The 17,926-nt window shown below is 42.3% G+C and overlaps 1 protein-coding gene across 1 annotated transcript in view; it reads right to left on the bottom strand.

Annotated features, from left to right (window-relative positions):
• cux2b (cut-like homeobox 2b) overlaps positions 1-17,926 on the bottom strand; it is an 81,530-nt gene that overhangs the window by 24,579 nt on the left and 39,025 nt on the right. Inside the window, exon 4 of the mRNA XM_072388544.1 lies at positions 1,194-1,272. Coding sequence (XP_072244645.1) covers positions 1,194-1,272 — 79 coding nt within the window. The remainder of the gene's footprint in view (positions 1-1,193; positions 1,273-17,926) is intronic.

Below are 17,926 nucleotides of genomic sequence, written 5' to 3'. Positions count from 1 at the left end.
CCCCTCTGCACTCAACATAATGACTACAAATAGAACGTGTGAATGAGTATAATGTATGACAGGAGACCACAATGGAAATATTTGGTATCTTCAAATCAAAATATTCCTTTTTACATGTAAAAGTTGATGTTGGATAACAGTGGCCTTGCTTTTGAATAAGAAATGTTTCTCTTGAACACAACATAATACTAAGTTGACTCAATTATGCTCCTCGAGAGAGGTTTGTGCCTGAACATACTTTCCAAAAATGCTCATAAGCTGGAATTAAGGTCTTAATATAAAAGGTATAGGTCATAAAATCAAACTGAATTCATCTTCAAAGAAGGATATTTATTATCAAGGAAATAACTCATTCAAAGTGAGTGAATGTGTGCCTGTGTGTGCATGTTTGTGTGTGGGTGGTGGCGCAATATCAAGCAGGGGACTTCAAGGAAAAATGAAGACCTTTAAAAGTCAGTGGCTGCCGTTGCTATTTCTCTGACGCAGACTTTTATCTTGTATTCATTGAATCAGTAAACAGCATTCTCTGCTCCTGCCACAAGTGTTTCTCTGATCTAGACTGAGATTGGGCTGCGTTTCGCTGCCATCTCCCGCAACAAAGAGCAACACAGTACATAAGCCCTGGCACTGAAATAACAACTGAATAAACACATGATGTGACTTGACTTCAGCCTAACTTACTGTGCTTGCCCCTCTTTTCCCTTCTCCCCCATTGGCCTCATCAGGCCTGCCTTCCACACAAAGCCAGACTTCAGTCGGGATTTTAATTGGCCCTCCACAATCAACAGTAGAGCTCCTCAAGGATGTGTTCGCTCCTCAGCCAAGCTACACTCAAGGACCAAATGCTGGGATTTGAAGTGGCCTCACGCAGAGTTTTGGAAACCACTCTGAGAGTACAGACTTTGAAAAATAGATAAGAGCCACAGGGTATAGGGTTTTATTTTCTTAGATCCATGGACTTGCACCATAGCCACTCTATCTATGGCTAGAAAATGACTTCATGGTTTGCATGTGATGACTCATATACGCATGATATGTCTCTGTGAGTATGCCGAGTGAGCTGCTCCACTCATGGTGCTATGTTTGACAGGGAATTGATCTTCGAGGAGTGATCTTCAAAGAGAGAAAGATCATTTAGTGAGTGAGGTGATGTTTGTGAAGATGCGCATCTCTGGTCTTAGTGGGAGACTCACCTGGGGCCTCAATAAGCTGTTTGTAGATTCCCAGGAACGCAGACTCTGCCTCCTTACTGCGGTTGTTCAGAGCAACCACCTGCAGGGAGAAGATGCCATTAAGGTAAAGAAGGACTGACACAAGCCAGGAATTACAGTGGCATCCAATAGCTTTGTCACTTCTTATGTTTAAGTGAGCAGACAGTGACATGATCCATAAAAACCCATCACATTAGAGACAGAAGATACAACATCATATGCATGTTCAATATCATTCAGAAATAGTTATAGTGAGGTCCAGTTTAAAGAAAGCTTGAAACCGCTTAGAAAGGCAAATGTTTAAGTGCAAAAAAGCATCAGGAAGAATCAGACCATGCAGTGGTAATTTTCTGTTATAATGTGCAGCAACACCTGTACAAATATGACCTCATGAGAGGTTCAGAGGAATAGTGTTTCCTCCAACCTCACACGAACATTCAGCATTAGAAGTTTGCAAATGAACAATAAAACAAACATGACAAACTTTGTAAACTAGACTTGTTGACTACTACATTAACTGATATAAGCAAATGTATGTTTGGAGAAAAAAGGTGCAGAACTTTGTGAAAAGAACCTCTTTTCAATTGTGAAGCGTGGAGATGATTTGATCATTGTTTGGCCTTGTGCTGATTCTGGAAATATTAAAGAATATGTAAAAATGAATACAAATAGAGGGATACCTACAACCAAATAAAGATCATCATACCTTAAAATCTAGATGGATTACTTCAAGAACATCTGCAAGGAAAAACGGCTATAAAATCCTCCAAAAATAATTGAAAATCTCTCAACAGACCAAAAGAAGATATTTACACACTGTTATACTTACTAAAAGGGCTTTACTGTCCATGCATTTCTGTATTTCCACTTTAAGTGAGTAAAAACCGAATGTTTTCATTTAGAATATATACAATATATGTAATATATACCTGTGGGTATATAAACATTATTATCAGAAAAATACAGTAAAGTTTGTACAAAGACACTGCATGGCTAAGGTTGAGTTTTCACTGTACATAAGTAGCAGCAACTAAAATGTGACAATACTCTCTGTTTCACTGCCAAGCTGTTGCATGTTGCGAGGTGACATTTGGCCTGTTAAGTGTAGGTGCCGGTGTGTGCGAGGACACTCGCCAGTGGCCGCCATCACCAGAAAGCACTCAGCACTTGCTATCCTCGCCTCTGCGGGTGACGCAAACCAATTAACGATTCATTAGGAGGGACAAAGAAAGCAAATTAGCCACCACCTGGCCCCATGGAGAGGGCACCTGCACTAGTGGGTATGTGGGTTACCCTGCTCCCAGCTCCCACTAAGACACAAGGTCTGTTTGCAAGTCAGAGGATGCACTGTGGCTTCCTCTCCATCTCCTCTGCTCAACAAAAGTAAATCAGATCAGGCTTTTCCAAATATCCAACGAAAACAGCAGACAGAATTCAAATTATTGTCATCTATTGTTTAAGTAATTTCTGTGATTGTTGATTACGGCTTCTGTCGGGTCAACTCAGTGGACACCACATCAGTGGTGCACGAGTGTGGTATGTTTCGAGACTAGACTTCATCGGTTTAGCTGCTCTTGAAAAACATTATTTTCGCAAAGGCTGAAAACACTTGAGAATGGTGGCAGTGTGTTGGGCCTGTTTAGTGGGGTTATAAATAAGGTGTGTGGAAAATAGTGAGACAGAGAGCCTTTGATTTACTGGAAATGGCTTCTGTGTTCCCTGGGGAGGCATAACGACAGCATCATGTTTAAAGAAATATCATAAAGATCAAGCAAATCTCCCCCATCACTCCCACTTGGAGCAGCTCAGAGGAGTTCATGGAAAATGGAAAAGGCTAGAGCCCAATCAATACAGATGCAATAGTCTGCAGTTCTCAGCCAGCTCACTGCTACACAACACTGTTGTTTCATTCTGCTCTACCCCAATCTAACCTCCAACCCTCAACCACCGTTCTTAATCTGCACAACTACCCACCTATCCTCCTTCTGGGACATTAATAATGCCTTATTGGTTCACATACACTGAAAATGAGTAAAGTATGTTGGCATCATAAACACTGTTTCCAGCTTTATGTGTTGAGTAGTGTTGCTGGGAAAAGGCGTGCTTTATTACAACTGATAAAACTGTTTGCTTTGTATTAACAGTGAGGAGCAGTTTTTTGACCCACAGCTTTATTTTAGCCAATAACAAACCCCTCAGTATGACCGCAAGTAACCACCAACAGCACTTTGTGACATCAAGACAAACCTCTTCCATTTGGAGTTTACACCTGAACTACATGGCTACTACAGGAGGGTGGCTGAACCCAACATGGGTAATCATTAGCCTGCCTTCCTCTGAAGCATATACATCAAATGAGGCCCCCAACCGCATATGTAAAGACCTTGAGTTTCTGCAAAGGCAAGGGCTCCATCTTCCAGAGATGTGCAGGGTCTTGTGGCTCTCCATCATCCTTTAACGAGAGAACACGGAGATTACCTCGACAATCACACCATTAACCTGCCTGCGGACGCTAGCAGAGACATCAATCACATGCCTGTCTGATGCCTTCTCAAGTCAGCACTCGGTCAGTGTATTGATAACCCTCCCTTCAACCTGCTCTTGCTGTCATCAAAGCACTTTGAGGTGTTGTGCATAATATGGGCTGATCACAGAGTCATCTTCATGTCCAGGTTAATCCACCACCAGTGAAGCAGATGGGATTTTTGAGCCACACTAACATAATGGCAGATAGGGTTGTTGTACAGAGTTACAGCTCGAGGTGGGACTACAAACTGGCAAATCACCTCTTCTCTTTGGCTAGGAAATATGGTTCTGGCCCTCGCCCTGGCTCACAGTGTATTCTTTGTTTTCGCCCGCTTGTGATAAAGGATACGGCTACCGAGGGAATGGGCTTTGGGCCGCAGGATGATTTTACAAGCAGGAGTAAAGCCTAGCGCACAGTGGGAAGAAAGAGACAAAGGAAACCTGTTAGCGCTCCTCCATAACTCTTCACACAGAAACAGAGTGAGCACAGCCTCTGGGACGGGGCTGCTGGGAAATACTTACTGATAAGCCTTTGAGAATACATACAGTAGCCACTAGTGAGCCTCTGTGTGTGTCTTAGAATAGGTTTGCATGTGTTGAGGAGAAAGAAATAAATGAGGGAGGAGAAAACATATCTGGAGGGAGGAAGCGGGAGCAGAGTTAAGGGCTACTGAGCGACAAACAGAGAGAGGCAGAGACAACAGAAAAGAGAGAGGCTCCCAGAAAGAGTGCAATTAGCAATTATGCAGTCATCATTTACAATTATCACAACTGGTGATTATGCAATTATCACTCTAAATCATCGTTTTGCCACCCTTTCTTACCAGTTTGCCACCCCTTGTGATTTGGTTGTTTGAGGATGGGTTGTGATGATGCAGGTGATTAGAGTGTGCGACAATGATGGGGGTGTTGGGCGGGTGTCAAGGTAGACTTAACACAAAACGAGTGCAAATACATGTGTGAATGCATGTCTTCATATGCGTTTGTGTGTGCCTGGGTGTACACCGATTTAAATCTCTTTCTGCATATATGTACACATATGTGCCTATGGATCTGCAACTTCCATCTCAAGGTGAAGGCGGATGGTGCAGTGGGTGGTTTGGGGACAGCAAATGTATGGTTTCACAGTCCCTGAGGCCTCTAAATTACCTGTCATCTTTGCCATGATGCAAAGGTCAGTGCACAATCATAGGGAGTCCATCCTGCTGCGCTGCTCACTGAGCAGCAGTCCAGCCCACAGGCTGACAGGATGTCACAACAACCCCGGTCCCACTCTATGCTTATTAGAACAAAACAGTGGGAAAGCCCACCACAACAACACTTGCCATGAGACCTTCTAGAGGAATCCACTGGCTACCTGACAAATGCTCTGCAGTTCCTTTTGAATATTGCGAAAATGAGGAAAAAATAGGCTCGCCATTCTACCAAAATACAAAGATACACATTTTAATAGTTGTATGTTAAGAAAAACAAAACAAAACAACATAAACTGTAATTTTTTCATTCAGAAGCAGGTAAAGATCATATATTAACTGTGCCACCCAGCACTTTTACGGCTGTCACTGCTGCCAACATTTTTTTTTTCTTTGAGTGTAGGTTCACAGAAGAGGCGGGAGCAGAGAGATGAGTTAGTGAGGAGTGACTGATGAGTGGGTGGAGGAGAGGGGCAGAGGTAAACACTATTGCAATACAGTCTGGATGGTGAGAGACCCGCGTACAGCCACCCACACACACTTGAACTTGCAGGCATAAAAAACGCACCCTGCAAAATTGTTCTCACACACATGTACACCGCACACCGTTTGAGGGCAGATTTAATCATGATGACACCCATCTCAGAGTGGTGGAGGCAGCATGGCGGTGGCTGTGGCCGTCTTTGGATGCCTGGTGAGATGAGCAGTCAGAGCACTGACACACATCTCGTCGCCGCGTCAATTCCAATCAGCGGTGTGTGTCAGTCAACGTGCTGCGCTCACAACCGACTGACGCCACTGCCACTCACCCTCTGCAGAGCTGCCATCTCAGCCAAATAAATGACCAAAGCTGACCACGCCAATATTCGTTTGAACCAGTTATCTGCTCCTCATGCGAGTACACGCTGCAACGCTGCAGTGACAAATTAGAAGTGAAAATACAGCTCGACTCATGGTAGCCTGGAGGCTTCCAACTAGAACAACGAATATAAGAATAGAAGGAGCATGTAAATCCAACAGGAGAAAAGGCCCTATTGATCCAATGAGTGCTTGCCATGCACTGTTTTTCCAGCTATTACCGTACTGGCAGTGAGGCCGTCTTTAGACATTGTCATATTTAAGGTACAGTAAACTTGAAGGTCTAGGCTAGCACAATAAAAGCAACAGCAAAGACGTCTGTGAACCTTAAAACTATTTGCTGACTCATTTTGAACCAATCGTTTAGCTTTACAGTTGCTTTACATTTTTGTTGGCTTTTGATGGCATCTTTGCTTGTACATGAGCAGGTCTCGCATGAAGTTTTGTTTTTATAACAATGGTGGTACATCGCACAAGTCTAGGATAAGCTAAAGAGCAAATATTCTCCAGGGTTACATTAAGATGCTTACACAAGATGCTCATTTCTGCCAGTCGTAGACAATTTTTGAATCCTGCTCTTTCAGACATGTGCCTTAAATATGAGACAGAAATTGGTACTCTTACTCATGCTTTTGGTCATGTTGTAAACTGTAAAGGTCTTGGTTCAAAATCCTATCTGAAGATATACTGAAGAAAATATACTTCGGTTAAAACTGGAGATGGACCCATTATCTCTTATTCTGGGCCCCCCAGGCAGGAAGACTTTATTACATTTTGACACATGCTACAAGAAGGAATATTTTTACATCATCAGATCAGTGAATAACACCAATTGTTAAGGGCTGACAGAGATTGCTGCTGGACCTGCTGGACATTCGAAGACTGACCACTTTGGGAATTTGGAAGCCTTATCTGGTGTCCAGGATCTCCGCCATCTTGCTGCAAGGATTTCGCTAAATGTCGTTAGTTGTTCTTTCTTTTTCTTACTCTGTCAAAGTAGAAAATGAATAAATATACTGTTAAAAAAAAGAACATTTTCTCATTAGCACTAACCACAGAAAAAAAAGAATTAAGGCTGACAAGCACACTATGAACTTTGCAGCTATTTAGTCATTAACTAACATAAAAAACATAAATCCTAACATGGAAATGGTGTTAGGACATTGAGAGTGCCAATGTGTGTACTCAAAAAGATGATCAAGATCAGGAACATATTTTTGTTAGCCACCGGCGGCTTTTCCAAGCAATCCAGTAAGGGGCAGAGATAAAAGAGCCAACAAAATAAGAACAAAACCTGCAGCCTTATGATTGTAAATCCATTACCATTACCTTATGAGATAAACAGCCATCACACTATAGCAGCTACGATAACCCCTGAGCATTTCTCCACAGTCAGCTGAATTCATTTAAATACATTACTCTATAGAAATGGTCCCATTTTTATGTCCTGGAAGGTTGCCATTGGAAGAACACAGTTATAAAATTTCATATTTTACACCATACACTGATCAGCCACAATATTTTCTGACAAAACCTATATCCTGGCATTGACATAGGCGCTACTTCTACATCTGACTTTCCCTAGCAGGACAGCAGTGGCCCCCAACAAAGTAAATAGCTTCAGGGGGGCTATAAGAAAACAACAAAACTTATTCTTCAAGCTCTGTACATGATGTGTGTGGGTCAGAGGATGTGATGGCACATGTGGGAAACAAATCCAATCCACAAGCACTACACACAGGGCACAAACAATCTATTAACACACTCCAAGACACGCTCAGATGTTCTCTAACCCTGACTGGTTAGAGTTCTTCAAAAGGCATACAGAGGATCTACTATACTATACTACTATACTATAATATACAGAGGTACTATCTAAGTGGCTAATCTGGCCTTTTAATAGCAAGTGAAGTATTAGTCAGTGTATCTCACATATAGTGGTATAGAAGTATAGATGTACAAAACCAGCTGTATTTCAACCTGAAATTGAACTAATTATCTAAATGGTTACATACATTCATGTTTTGTGAAACATTATTGTTTCTTTCAAGCTGAAAAGGGGGCAAAACCCTCAGAAATCAAAGCTAAAATTCCAGTTGTGTGGTCTTCTGTCTTAAGACAATGTTTCATCTTGCTGACAACTTCACATTGGGTCCTTCTAAAAAGATTTCCCTTTCTGTTACTGAAACAGATTGACCAACACTCCTATCCCTACAGCCGTGTTATAAGCCTGAGCAAAAAGGCACATTAAGACGTACGATATACAATGTTTTTACTTGAATATGAGAAACTTTATAACAAAAACTTTGGGTCAATGCCCCTGTGGAGAGTGATGATAATGACCCAGGGTGATAGAAGGAGAAGATCAAGATGGAGCTGACGTAATCCCAAAGGACATGGCACATGGAGCTGCATGAGAGACAGAACATGGCACAACATTAAACCGAGATCAGAGGGCCCGCTGTCTCCAGCACGCAGCAGGTGCCTTCGGGGTCCTCCTCTCCATCAACAGGCGGCAGAACCACTGTGTTACCAGCCCTCTTGACAAAATTCAAAAGCAGCAGCCTCCGCGCTCACACCTCAAAGTCACCGCAAAGTCAAAGTCTAGAGACAAACGGAGGCAAGAAAACAAATCTTTTCTGAATGTCTTTGTAGTTCAAAAGACAGGAGTTGTCATTTTCTTTGAGCTCTCCCTTTCAGATGTTTCATGCAGTGAATGACCTAAACCTTGAGGAAAGTTTGTCTGCTGAAAATGTATCTATCATGGCATGATGGGAGGGAGTGTGAGCGTGCTGAGAGTAAGATGAAGGCATCGGTTGATGCCCTGAAAGGAGGGCTGTGAAAAGTAGTAATGAGTGCACCTGGACTAGATTTCAGTGCTGGGAGAACTGTTAAGAGGAAAGAAGAGAGGAGAAGTGTAGGTAAGGGCTAATTATAAAAATAAAGTGCCCCCATTATCCTGGTGCTGTATTGCCCTAGTGAACAAATCTACAACAGATGGGGTGTCATGGGTAACTGTGCCAATGTGAGCCAAAGCCCTGGAGTGGATGGACCCTGGCAAGCTTGTGGTGGAACATTTCTGGCAAGGAGGGGAGGCACAGCTGCATATCTCGCCCTCAGACACATGTTGACAGTGTTTCTCCAGCCCTGCCTACACCAGTCAAGGTGAGACAGTATGACACGAAGGGAGAGACAGGGAGTGAAAGAGCCAGAGAGAGCGCTCCGCTATGATGGATAGCGCTCTCTATCCGCCCCTCTTCCCTCTCCCTCTTAGAAGGCTGGTGACTTTCCAGTGAGGCAATTATCATTGCGGAATGCATAATAGCCTAATTAATTACAGGTGTCAGCGCTGCCTTTGTTTCAGTGTGGAGGAACATCATGCCAAAGCTGCATCCGCTAAAAAAGAACAGCACTGATGAACGAGCCTTGCACAACGGCTAGAAGCGCGTGGCTGACGGAGGAAAGAACGCTGTGAAGATTACTCGAAGTCTGCCAAACAATCCTGTTGCTGACGGAAGATGGATTGGAAACACATGGTGCAGAAATTAGGTCCATTATTTGCTTGATAAATCTGCTTTTGTCAATGGCAGTGCTTGGAGGAAGATCTCAGGTAGGCCTCGTAAAGGACGTCTCTGTGGGTAATTTGGTTCCAAGCGATGGAGACCAGCGCAATCTTGGTGGCAGCGCTATCAACAATCAAACAGCCCCCTACCCAGCGCTCCTGACAAATGTGGCATATCATTTGTTCTGTCAGAGTTGCCAATTTCATTCATCGTGGTGAGAAAGCTTGAGAGCAGACAATTGTTGGCGAGGACGAAATCGGGACCTGCGAAGGAAAGAAGTGAATGATGGGGTGACTGGGGAGAAGAGACAGTACAGAGATTTGTGTTATTCTCCTCCTCAGTATACAATGGTGCAGAATTTAACAGAACGCCACATTCGGAGTGTGCAAGTTGGTGTGAACTGCAAGTGTGTCTTCCCATGGGGGGTCGTGGCGGTAGGCTGTTAATCCCCACCACGCCCCCAGGCAGAGGGGGCTCATTGTAGAGTACATTGAGTCTAATAGGAGCGGGCGCTGCAGTTGTATGCAGCTCTTTCTGCTCCTGCTGTGAGAGGGGGTTTTACATAATTAATGACTGTTGATGTTTCCCAGGTAGTCGCCCGGCAAATTCACTCCAGACTCGGCTGCCACCGTCGTTGGTTCCACTGAGGATGAGCGACACTAGAACAGACAGCTTACATTACAGGCATAAATAAGGCAATTTTGTACAGTGTCTTCTGACATTACTGTGAGAGGGGTTCAGGGCCAATGATTCGACTCGCTTCAGAGAAATGCTCAGTGAGAGCTTTTCTGTGTCTCGGAGTCTACAGAGAATTTGAGCTTGATGCAAGTTAAACTGCCTCCTTTAGTGTTTTTATAATTCTGTGTGCTGTTAGAGACACACAAGATGAAGAGGCGTCTTTTCAAGATAACAGGCAGCGTCTCCAGACGGATGATCATTGAAATCTGCATGAATCAGTCTAATATGAATGTCGATCTTAATACATGTGATCGGACGACAGTCTGCTGGAGCCTCAGGGCCCTTGCACATATTGCTGGGAGGCAGTCCACATTTATACCAGAGCATGTTAAATTAAACATTTAAACACGACACCAAGGGAAGGCTATTTTTTACTACTTTCAGCCCACTACTCATTATTAATTTGTAATAACCTTTAAGGCTTTTTGATGTCATACATATTTTACAGAGAGATATCACTCCCCGCCACACTGGAGTGGGCCTGTCGATGACAGATCACCAGTGTGCCACCGAAATGTGGCTTCATCTGCTATAATTAGGACCAGGTAAGGGTCAGTGTGTATGCATTTGTCAGTACACCAAGTCACACTAATGCATCAGTGTGGTGACATGTCAACACTTGGAGATTGGAGGGGCCAAAAAGAGAAAGGAAAGAAGACAGTCCTGACAATCATTTTAAAACCCATTTAGGTATTTATGTACGCCCAGTGTGAAGGAGTTCATTTCAACTACATAAATCAGCAGCGTGGTTGAACGGTTGGGGGAGGGGGACGCATGTGCAACCCTCTCTGTCTCCTTCACATTCCTCTGCTTGAGGGTTGGCTAAGACCCATCCTGCTGCTCTGCTGGGAGGGCCTCCATGCTCGTTGGATGCCAGCCTAAACCTCATGTACGCCAGTGCCAACACGCCACTAAAAGCTGTAAAACAAACGAGCTCTGTTTGGTTAATGTACACTGATTGACCTCTGCTGCCAGGCATTTGATGTCATGATTGTAATGACCAGCTTTCTGCCTGATCACTCATATACAATGTGACAGGCGCGAGGTGGCATTTCAATTTGAATGAATGAGGGCTAATTAGATGAGATGCGTAAAAGCTGCAGCACTCATGTTGTTTTCAAATGTATATCTTAGCAACGACTGATAAAACATTAGCGTTCAAGTTTTGCATACCAATAAAGAACACAGACTGAGTCTCTCACACTCTCTCTTAATCTCTTAGTATCAAATTAAATATTTGGCGAAGTATTAGTAGTTCACAGCCCTTTTCCTGGTGGCCTTCGTAAAAATACATTTCATCTTTGAATTTTGGGTCACATGAAGCAAATCCATGAGCCTTTGGCAGTAATATCAAATAGTGACTTTCTGTCCAAAACTGTTTAAGCTTACACAAGTTTTTTTCTTTTCTTGTGCCCTTCTCTGGTGACCACTTAGATTGGGAATTCTTATTGTGGGGATGGGAACAACTACATCTTTACATGTACATGTACATGCCCTGTACTTTTTCCATTACTGTGTCTACAACCCACATAATGCCATCCAGATCCACTTCACTCAGACAGAGGTAGAAATCTTGTGAAAAAAAATTGAATAAATGTCCTCAAAGTGCTTTAAAAAGTTAAGCAATGAATAGTTTTTTCTAAATAATTTGCCTTAGCAGAGAATACAGGAAGATAAAGCAATATCAGACATCTGTACACTTAGAGTTTTTCAAGGAACTTGACAGGTAAGTTGTTCCAAGCCTCTGAATTATTCTGTCAATTTAGGCTGCCTCAGTGTCTCTCTTTTCCTCATGTAATCCCAGACTGACTTCACGATGTTGAGATCAAGGCTTTGTGTGGGTCAGACTATTTGCTGCAAGACTCCCTGTTAATCTTGTGGTTGAAGATAGTTCCTTGTAACCCCGACTGCTCGTCTGGGGTCATTGTTCTGCTCCGAAATGACTCTGGCACCAAAGCATGAAGCATGACTAAACATATAAAACACCTAAAACATATACAAAGCACTATATATACAGATACATTTGAATATATGTGAAAATAAAACCAAAAGCTAACTACTTGATGAACTTTATCTTGAATTGAGTGAACCAACCAAATAAAGAGTCAGAATTGCTCCCAGATTAGAAATTTGATCTCTTCACACTTTAACATTTCTATTTTACATCATTGTACAAGATTTGGAAGCCCTAAATCAATCCTAAACAGCCTCATACACAAGTTCTCTGCAAGCTTACACACACACACACATATATATTATATATATTATATATATATATATATATATATATGACCTGACTTTAGTTGGATGCTGACCTGTTGGATGCTGAGCGTTACATAACCCACCATATGCTCAGTGTAGGACAAATCCGTACGAGTTATAAATAAAGAAACCTGACGCACGGCTGCAGCCACTGTGATTTGGGCAAGTTCTCACATGGGATGTCATAGTTCTGCAGTGCTAGCCCCACTGCTATTTCAGGCTCTGTCTCATTAGAACATCCACTGTGAGTGAACAAAAAAAAAAATATATATATATATATATATATATATATATATATATATATATAAAACAGACTGTACAAAAGACATTTCATTAGGGAAGAGGATGTTCAGCCTCCCAGCAGCATTGCAGTGTAGGCTAAAACTCCTTGCCTTTGCTACATTAAAGGTAGATCCATCGTGAAGGTGCACGTGTGACAGTCAGGTATGTTATCATACATGGTCCCAAAGGGAGGAGGTCTACAGTCCTTGCTGAAAGGGGCACACGTACACACGAGACCTCTCAGAATGACTGCAATTACCCCACATCCTCTGCCTTCAACCTGGGAATGTGTGAGCGTGTGTGAGAAAGGCAACATGAGCGACAAGATATGTGATTATTCATGTACCTTTGAGTTCTTGCATGAGACAGGAAAGGGTGGGAAAAATATATATATACGCCACTGCCTTTGCCAGCCTCTGCAATAGTGTGCGTCTTTGTGTCAGAGTGTGGCAGTGTGTGCCTGTGGAGGCCTCTCTCACACCACAGCAGCAAGCTAATTTAGTTAGGGAATAGCTGGCTGTCCTTCAGGTGAATGGACAGAGATTGGTCTCAATATGAGATGTAATAAAACAAGCCCATCACTGGATCTCACCGCACCCTCGCCTGTCCTTCACATGTCTGGCCAGAAGAAGACAAACGCCCACAAACACACTCACAAATGCTGACACACCCAGCTCAAGTGTGTGTGTGGGCCTTTTTTCACATTATAACACCATAAAACAAGTCCATGTATATTGTTATTTAATTATTACTTCTAACTTTATCTAAAGGGATAAATCAAATACTTATGCTTCTAAAAAAAACAAAAAAAAACAACAACCATTCTCTGCTGTACCTACAACCATATTCAGTGCTTTTTAACTGTTTTAACGTTGTCAGTTGATTCTTTTGTGACATACTGCACCACCCTGTTGAGGAAACCTGACCGTGCTCCTTCATACCACCCGACCTCCCATTTGGATGCAGCCGACTCTTACAACCAGCACCATTTTTTCCTTTCCCCTGACTGTCCCCTCAGCCCCAGTTTAAGCTGGGCCCTTCACTCCAAAGAAAGACCCAAACTCTCCTGTTAAATCCGCAAAGACCCAATTACAGGAACTGCAGGAGAAAGCACGAAGAGATACGAAGTTGCTTTGCTTTAACTGAGGACGTGTTTAACACTCTCCACAGGCCACTTTATGTGTCTGATGAAAAACAGAGCTCTGTACCGGGACTTTAAAACACGTATGTTTGTGACAAAGGACAAGCTCACTCTGATCTGTAGGCTTAGATGTTCAAGGTGGGGTGAGTGGGACTCACAAATGTGTATTTCCCAGAATAACATTAGAATAATATTAAAACTAGTATAAAAAAAAGTATAAAAATAAAATTAGTGTTGAAGAGGCAATACTTTAATGTGACATGGACATGAGCAGAGTTGTTCCTTTCCCTGTTAAGAGTTATTTCATTTGCAGCTGCTTCCTTTAATGGAGCCACATGTTAATTAGTATTGTAGTTAATCCCATATTAAAGAGACCCAAACTGTCAGGTCATATTATAAACAATCAGTCCTAATGTTCGTGCATGTGACATTTCGAGCTGCTATCTCTTCAAGCAAAATGTTCCCTAGGTACTAATTGGCCTACTTTACGCTGTCTTTCTTTGAATTGCCAATTGCTTTATCATTTAGGATATTAGCCTTGACAAGGATCATCCCATATACCATAGGCTCAATAAAACTGGAGATTAGCTGCATCTTATTTTTGCAGAAGGACAGCAGAAATGGGAAAATATATGTTTTACGTGAGATTGCAATACTGTGAGATCTACCTTCATGGGATATTAAAAACAATTTGAAAGAAGAATAAAAGTTCAAACGCTTAGCCGGTAGCAAAGTGAGTGTAACTTTTCTCTGCTTGCATTATTTAAGATAGGCTCCATCATTTTATCAATCTATCGATCTCTCACCAGAAAGATGAAAATGGAAAAATAATGAGGCTGATGAATGCTGTGTAAAGAACATCAATGTGCAAAATTTAATTATCTGTGCTGGATAGAAAAGGAAAATGTGTCGGCTGTTTTCTAAAACAAAAAGAAAGCGAAAAAAGCAGCAGTTAATATTTTTCCCTCTCTGCATATTTTAATTACCAGATCAATCATAACTACGTACTGCAGTGCTGCCGAGAAAGGAAAATTGCAAGTCTAAATGAAAAACAATAGATTTGCTTTAAAGTCTTCGCTCTTTTGAAGTCTAAATTAAAATTTCAGGTACCTTTACCAGAGCCCTCGTCAGAAAGTTATGATATTTAATTAACGTGTTTAGATTCTGCTGAAATTAAACTTCACAGACGAGCATCATGTGAAATGAAGACTGGTATTCCCAGGCTGCAGCGGGGTGGAAACGCAGTAGATGAACAGAGGGAATTAAATCAGTTCAGCATGTGAGGGCTGTGTATCCTCTGACAGAAGCTCATGTTCTTTCGACTTGTGCTGCCACTGGCTTGATCGGAGGCTGGGTCTCGTGTTCACTGGAGTGGAGAAACAACTTTACCCTCTGACTGTGCGCGCAGCTCCAATCCTGCGACTGAAATCAGAGGATCGTGCCGTAGAATCGGCGAGGCAGCCCGCCTGTTCCGCCCTTTCATCCTCACACAAGCTTTTCGTGGTCGTGTGTGCTGATGTTCATTTCTCCTGGCGTGTCCTCGCCGGCTCTGAGCCACCGATTTCACACATTTTTATTGGCTAATTTTGACTGTGCTCTTGCCAGCAGCTGAGAGTGAGCCAGGAGTCAGAGAATCTGAGAGACAGAGCTACTGCCGAAGCAAGTGCTGCTGCTCTCAGACTAAAAGGTGTCTGTAGGGGCAATGAGGAGAGGGAGCCTCTCACTTCTCTTATAACAAGTAGTTTACCATGTCAGACTTAAAAACTGCTTCTTAAACTAGGTACAATGGGCTGCTGGTGAGTGTCTCTTTGGTCAGGGGGGGAAGTCATTGTCTGTCTCTTAAGGTGACAGGGATTTAAAGGAGAGGATGTGCATCCAATAGGAGCGCAGCAGCCGGTGCTATGCGTGCGTCCATCCTCAAACATGGCTAACATTTGCACAGCAGCGGCAGTCAGGCGTGACGTCTCCCGGCTCTGAGGTTTGTGCAGAAATTAAACCTGGCACTCCAGAGCAGAATGTGCTGAAACTCATCAATTCCACATGGCTAGAGAGCCAAGTGCCTATTTATAACCCCCCCACCACCCTCTTCTTTACCTGGTGTGCATCCCTGGCTCTAAAGACGCATCCGTAATGATGAATATACCCAACTGGGATGTTCCAACAGGGCATCAGTCAGGAAAGGAAAACAAACACGCCAACACGCACACACACGTCAGATCACAGCACAGCAGAGGAGGAATAAGACTGACACAGGGAAGGCTGATGGAAAGGTTCAGGTGTCTCAGCATAAAAACACCCAGCAGAATCACAAAAATCAGTCACCACACAAGAAACAAACAAGGGCAGTCAGATAAATTAAACTTCTACAAAAAGGCCCAATGTGGAGCTGCAATGGTGCTCTACAGGTGAAACACTGCCACCCATCTACTGAGTTTGTTCATGTTGTCATTTGCAGAATTAACATTTAATTTTCAAAGTTACTTCGGGAGGTTTTGTTAAACAGATTGATGCCATTTTCTAGAAATTTTCAGGCAGATTCTTATTTAAGATTTTCAGATTCTAAACTGCAGACTGAAAGCATTGAAATGTTCATCCAAAACCTTGTTAACATGTTAATGAGATGTGTTTACCATCAACACTATGGTCTTTATAAACTCTATGCAGATTATTTGACTATTTTCTGGCTTCACAAGCATTTTGTATGCTCCATGAGAAACAGATGAAATGAGAAGCGAGCACAAGCCATGTGGAGTGACTACGTCTGCATTTAGCTTTTGTTGAAAACATGACAGACCTGACATGTTCTGTTTAAAACTGTGATAAACTTCAATCAGAATGCGAAGTCTTCATGTCTTACCAAAAGAGGCTAAACTGGAACAGATTCAGTTTATTTGGAGAAATAGTTGCGTCCCATCAAAAATACTTAAGTGGACATGAGTAGACAGTCTTCATTTTTGAGCAGCTGCCTTGCAAATTCAACCTAGAAACAGCTGTGTTTTGTGACTAAACTAATTAGAAAAGTTTGATTCTGTTCCAATCATTTATACGGGGGAGACAACACAACTACACAGAGGCGTGTTTTGTCTTTATGAGTTTTTTCCACTGTCCCTCTTTCATTTAAAATTCCTTCACTCAAACAGTGAGTGCACAAGGCTGCAGCCAGTGCATAGCGAGCAGCTCGCCATACAATATCTTTTATTGTGTTAAAGAAAGTTCATTTGCTTCTACCCACATGTGACTATGTACATTTAGCTTCCTATTCTGGCTTCTCCTATTCAGACATGTATGACTTAATCATCCAATATTAGAATCGGCCATTGCAAAGCATCCCAGAGTGAGTACTACAGATTAGGGGACTTAGATGATGTGGTAAAGTCTTCAAAAATGTACAATTCTGAGCAAAATAGATGGATTTTTAGGGTATAAACAACTGCTGAGGTGGGACTTTAAGAATATTTGCACGTACCACAAGTAGGAGGTTTCTGCAGTTTCAGGACCCTAATTTCTACAGCTACCACAGCGGAGTGCGAAATAGCAAAAGTAAGAAAGAGTTTACTCTAAATGCTATTAGAGAATGACACCCCGCCCTGTACTTTTAGCCTAATCCTAACCATTTTAGCTCATTAACACTGTGAAAAGTCATCCCAAAAGTTTTAATGAGATGATATTGGAAATGATGGTCCAGAAACTGCGGGCTCCAGTACTGCAGAAAACCCATATTTAATTCTGCAGGACAAAAATCACTGACTGGTATACTTTACTTTAACAGAAAACACAGGCTGTCAGTGGTTATTGTTTTGGGCTTTGCATTCATCCAATGAGATCTGAGAAGTTAACCACATCAAAATTGAAACACACCCTTGCTCAATTAAAGCCACTCAGCCTTGTTTGCTTTAACGTTTCCAGTGAGTCAGTTATTTGTAGAAAAGTGGCTGTGGTCAGCCACTGAGACTAAATTGATTTATTTGCAATCCACTTGGCTTTTTGCATTAAATCTAAACGTAAACTCATATTCTGTCAAAGTCACCTTGAGTTAACTTTCTTTTGGCATTAATGATTTTTCAGAAGCTAGTTAGCAAACACGAACTGGAAACAGTCTCTTCAATAGTCTTCTGAATAAAGTCGATCAAATCAAATTAAACTAGACTAGCT

The sequence above is a fragment of the Leuresthes tenuis genome, unplaced genomic scaffold (genome assembly GCF_036924035.1).
Source record: "Leuresthes tenuis unplaced genomic scaffold, fLeuTen1.0.hap1 SCAF_6, whole genome shotgun sequence".
In the NCBI taxonomy this organism is placed as follows: Eukaryota; Metazoa; Chordata; class Actinopteri; order Atheriniformes; family Atherinopsidae; genus Leuresthes; species Leuresthes tenuis.
The sequence above is the reverse complement of the archived record's forward strand: the minus strand, read 5'-3'. Positions and strand labels throughout refer to the sequence as shown.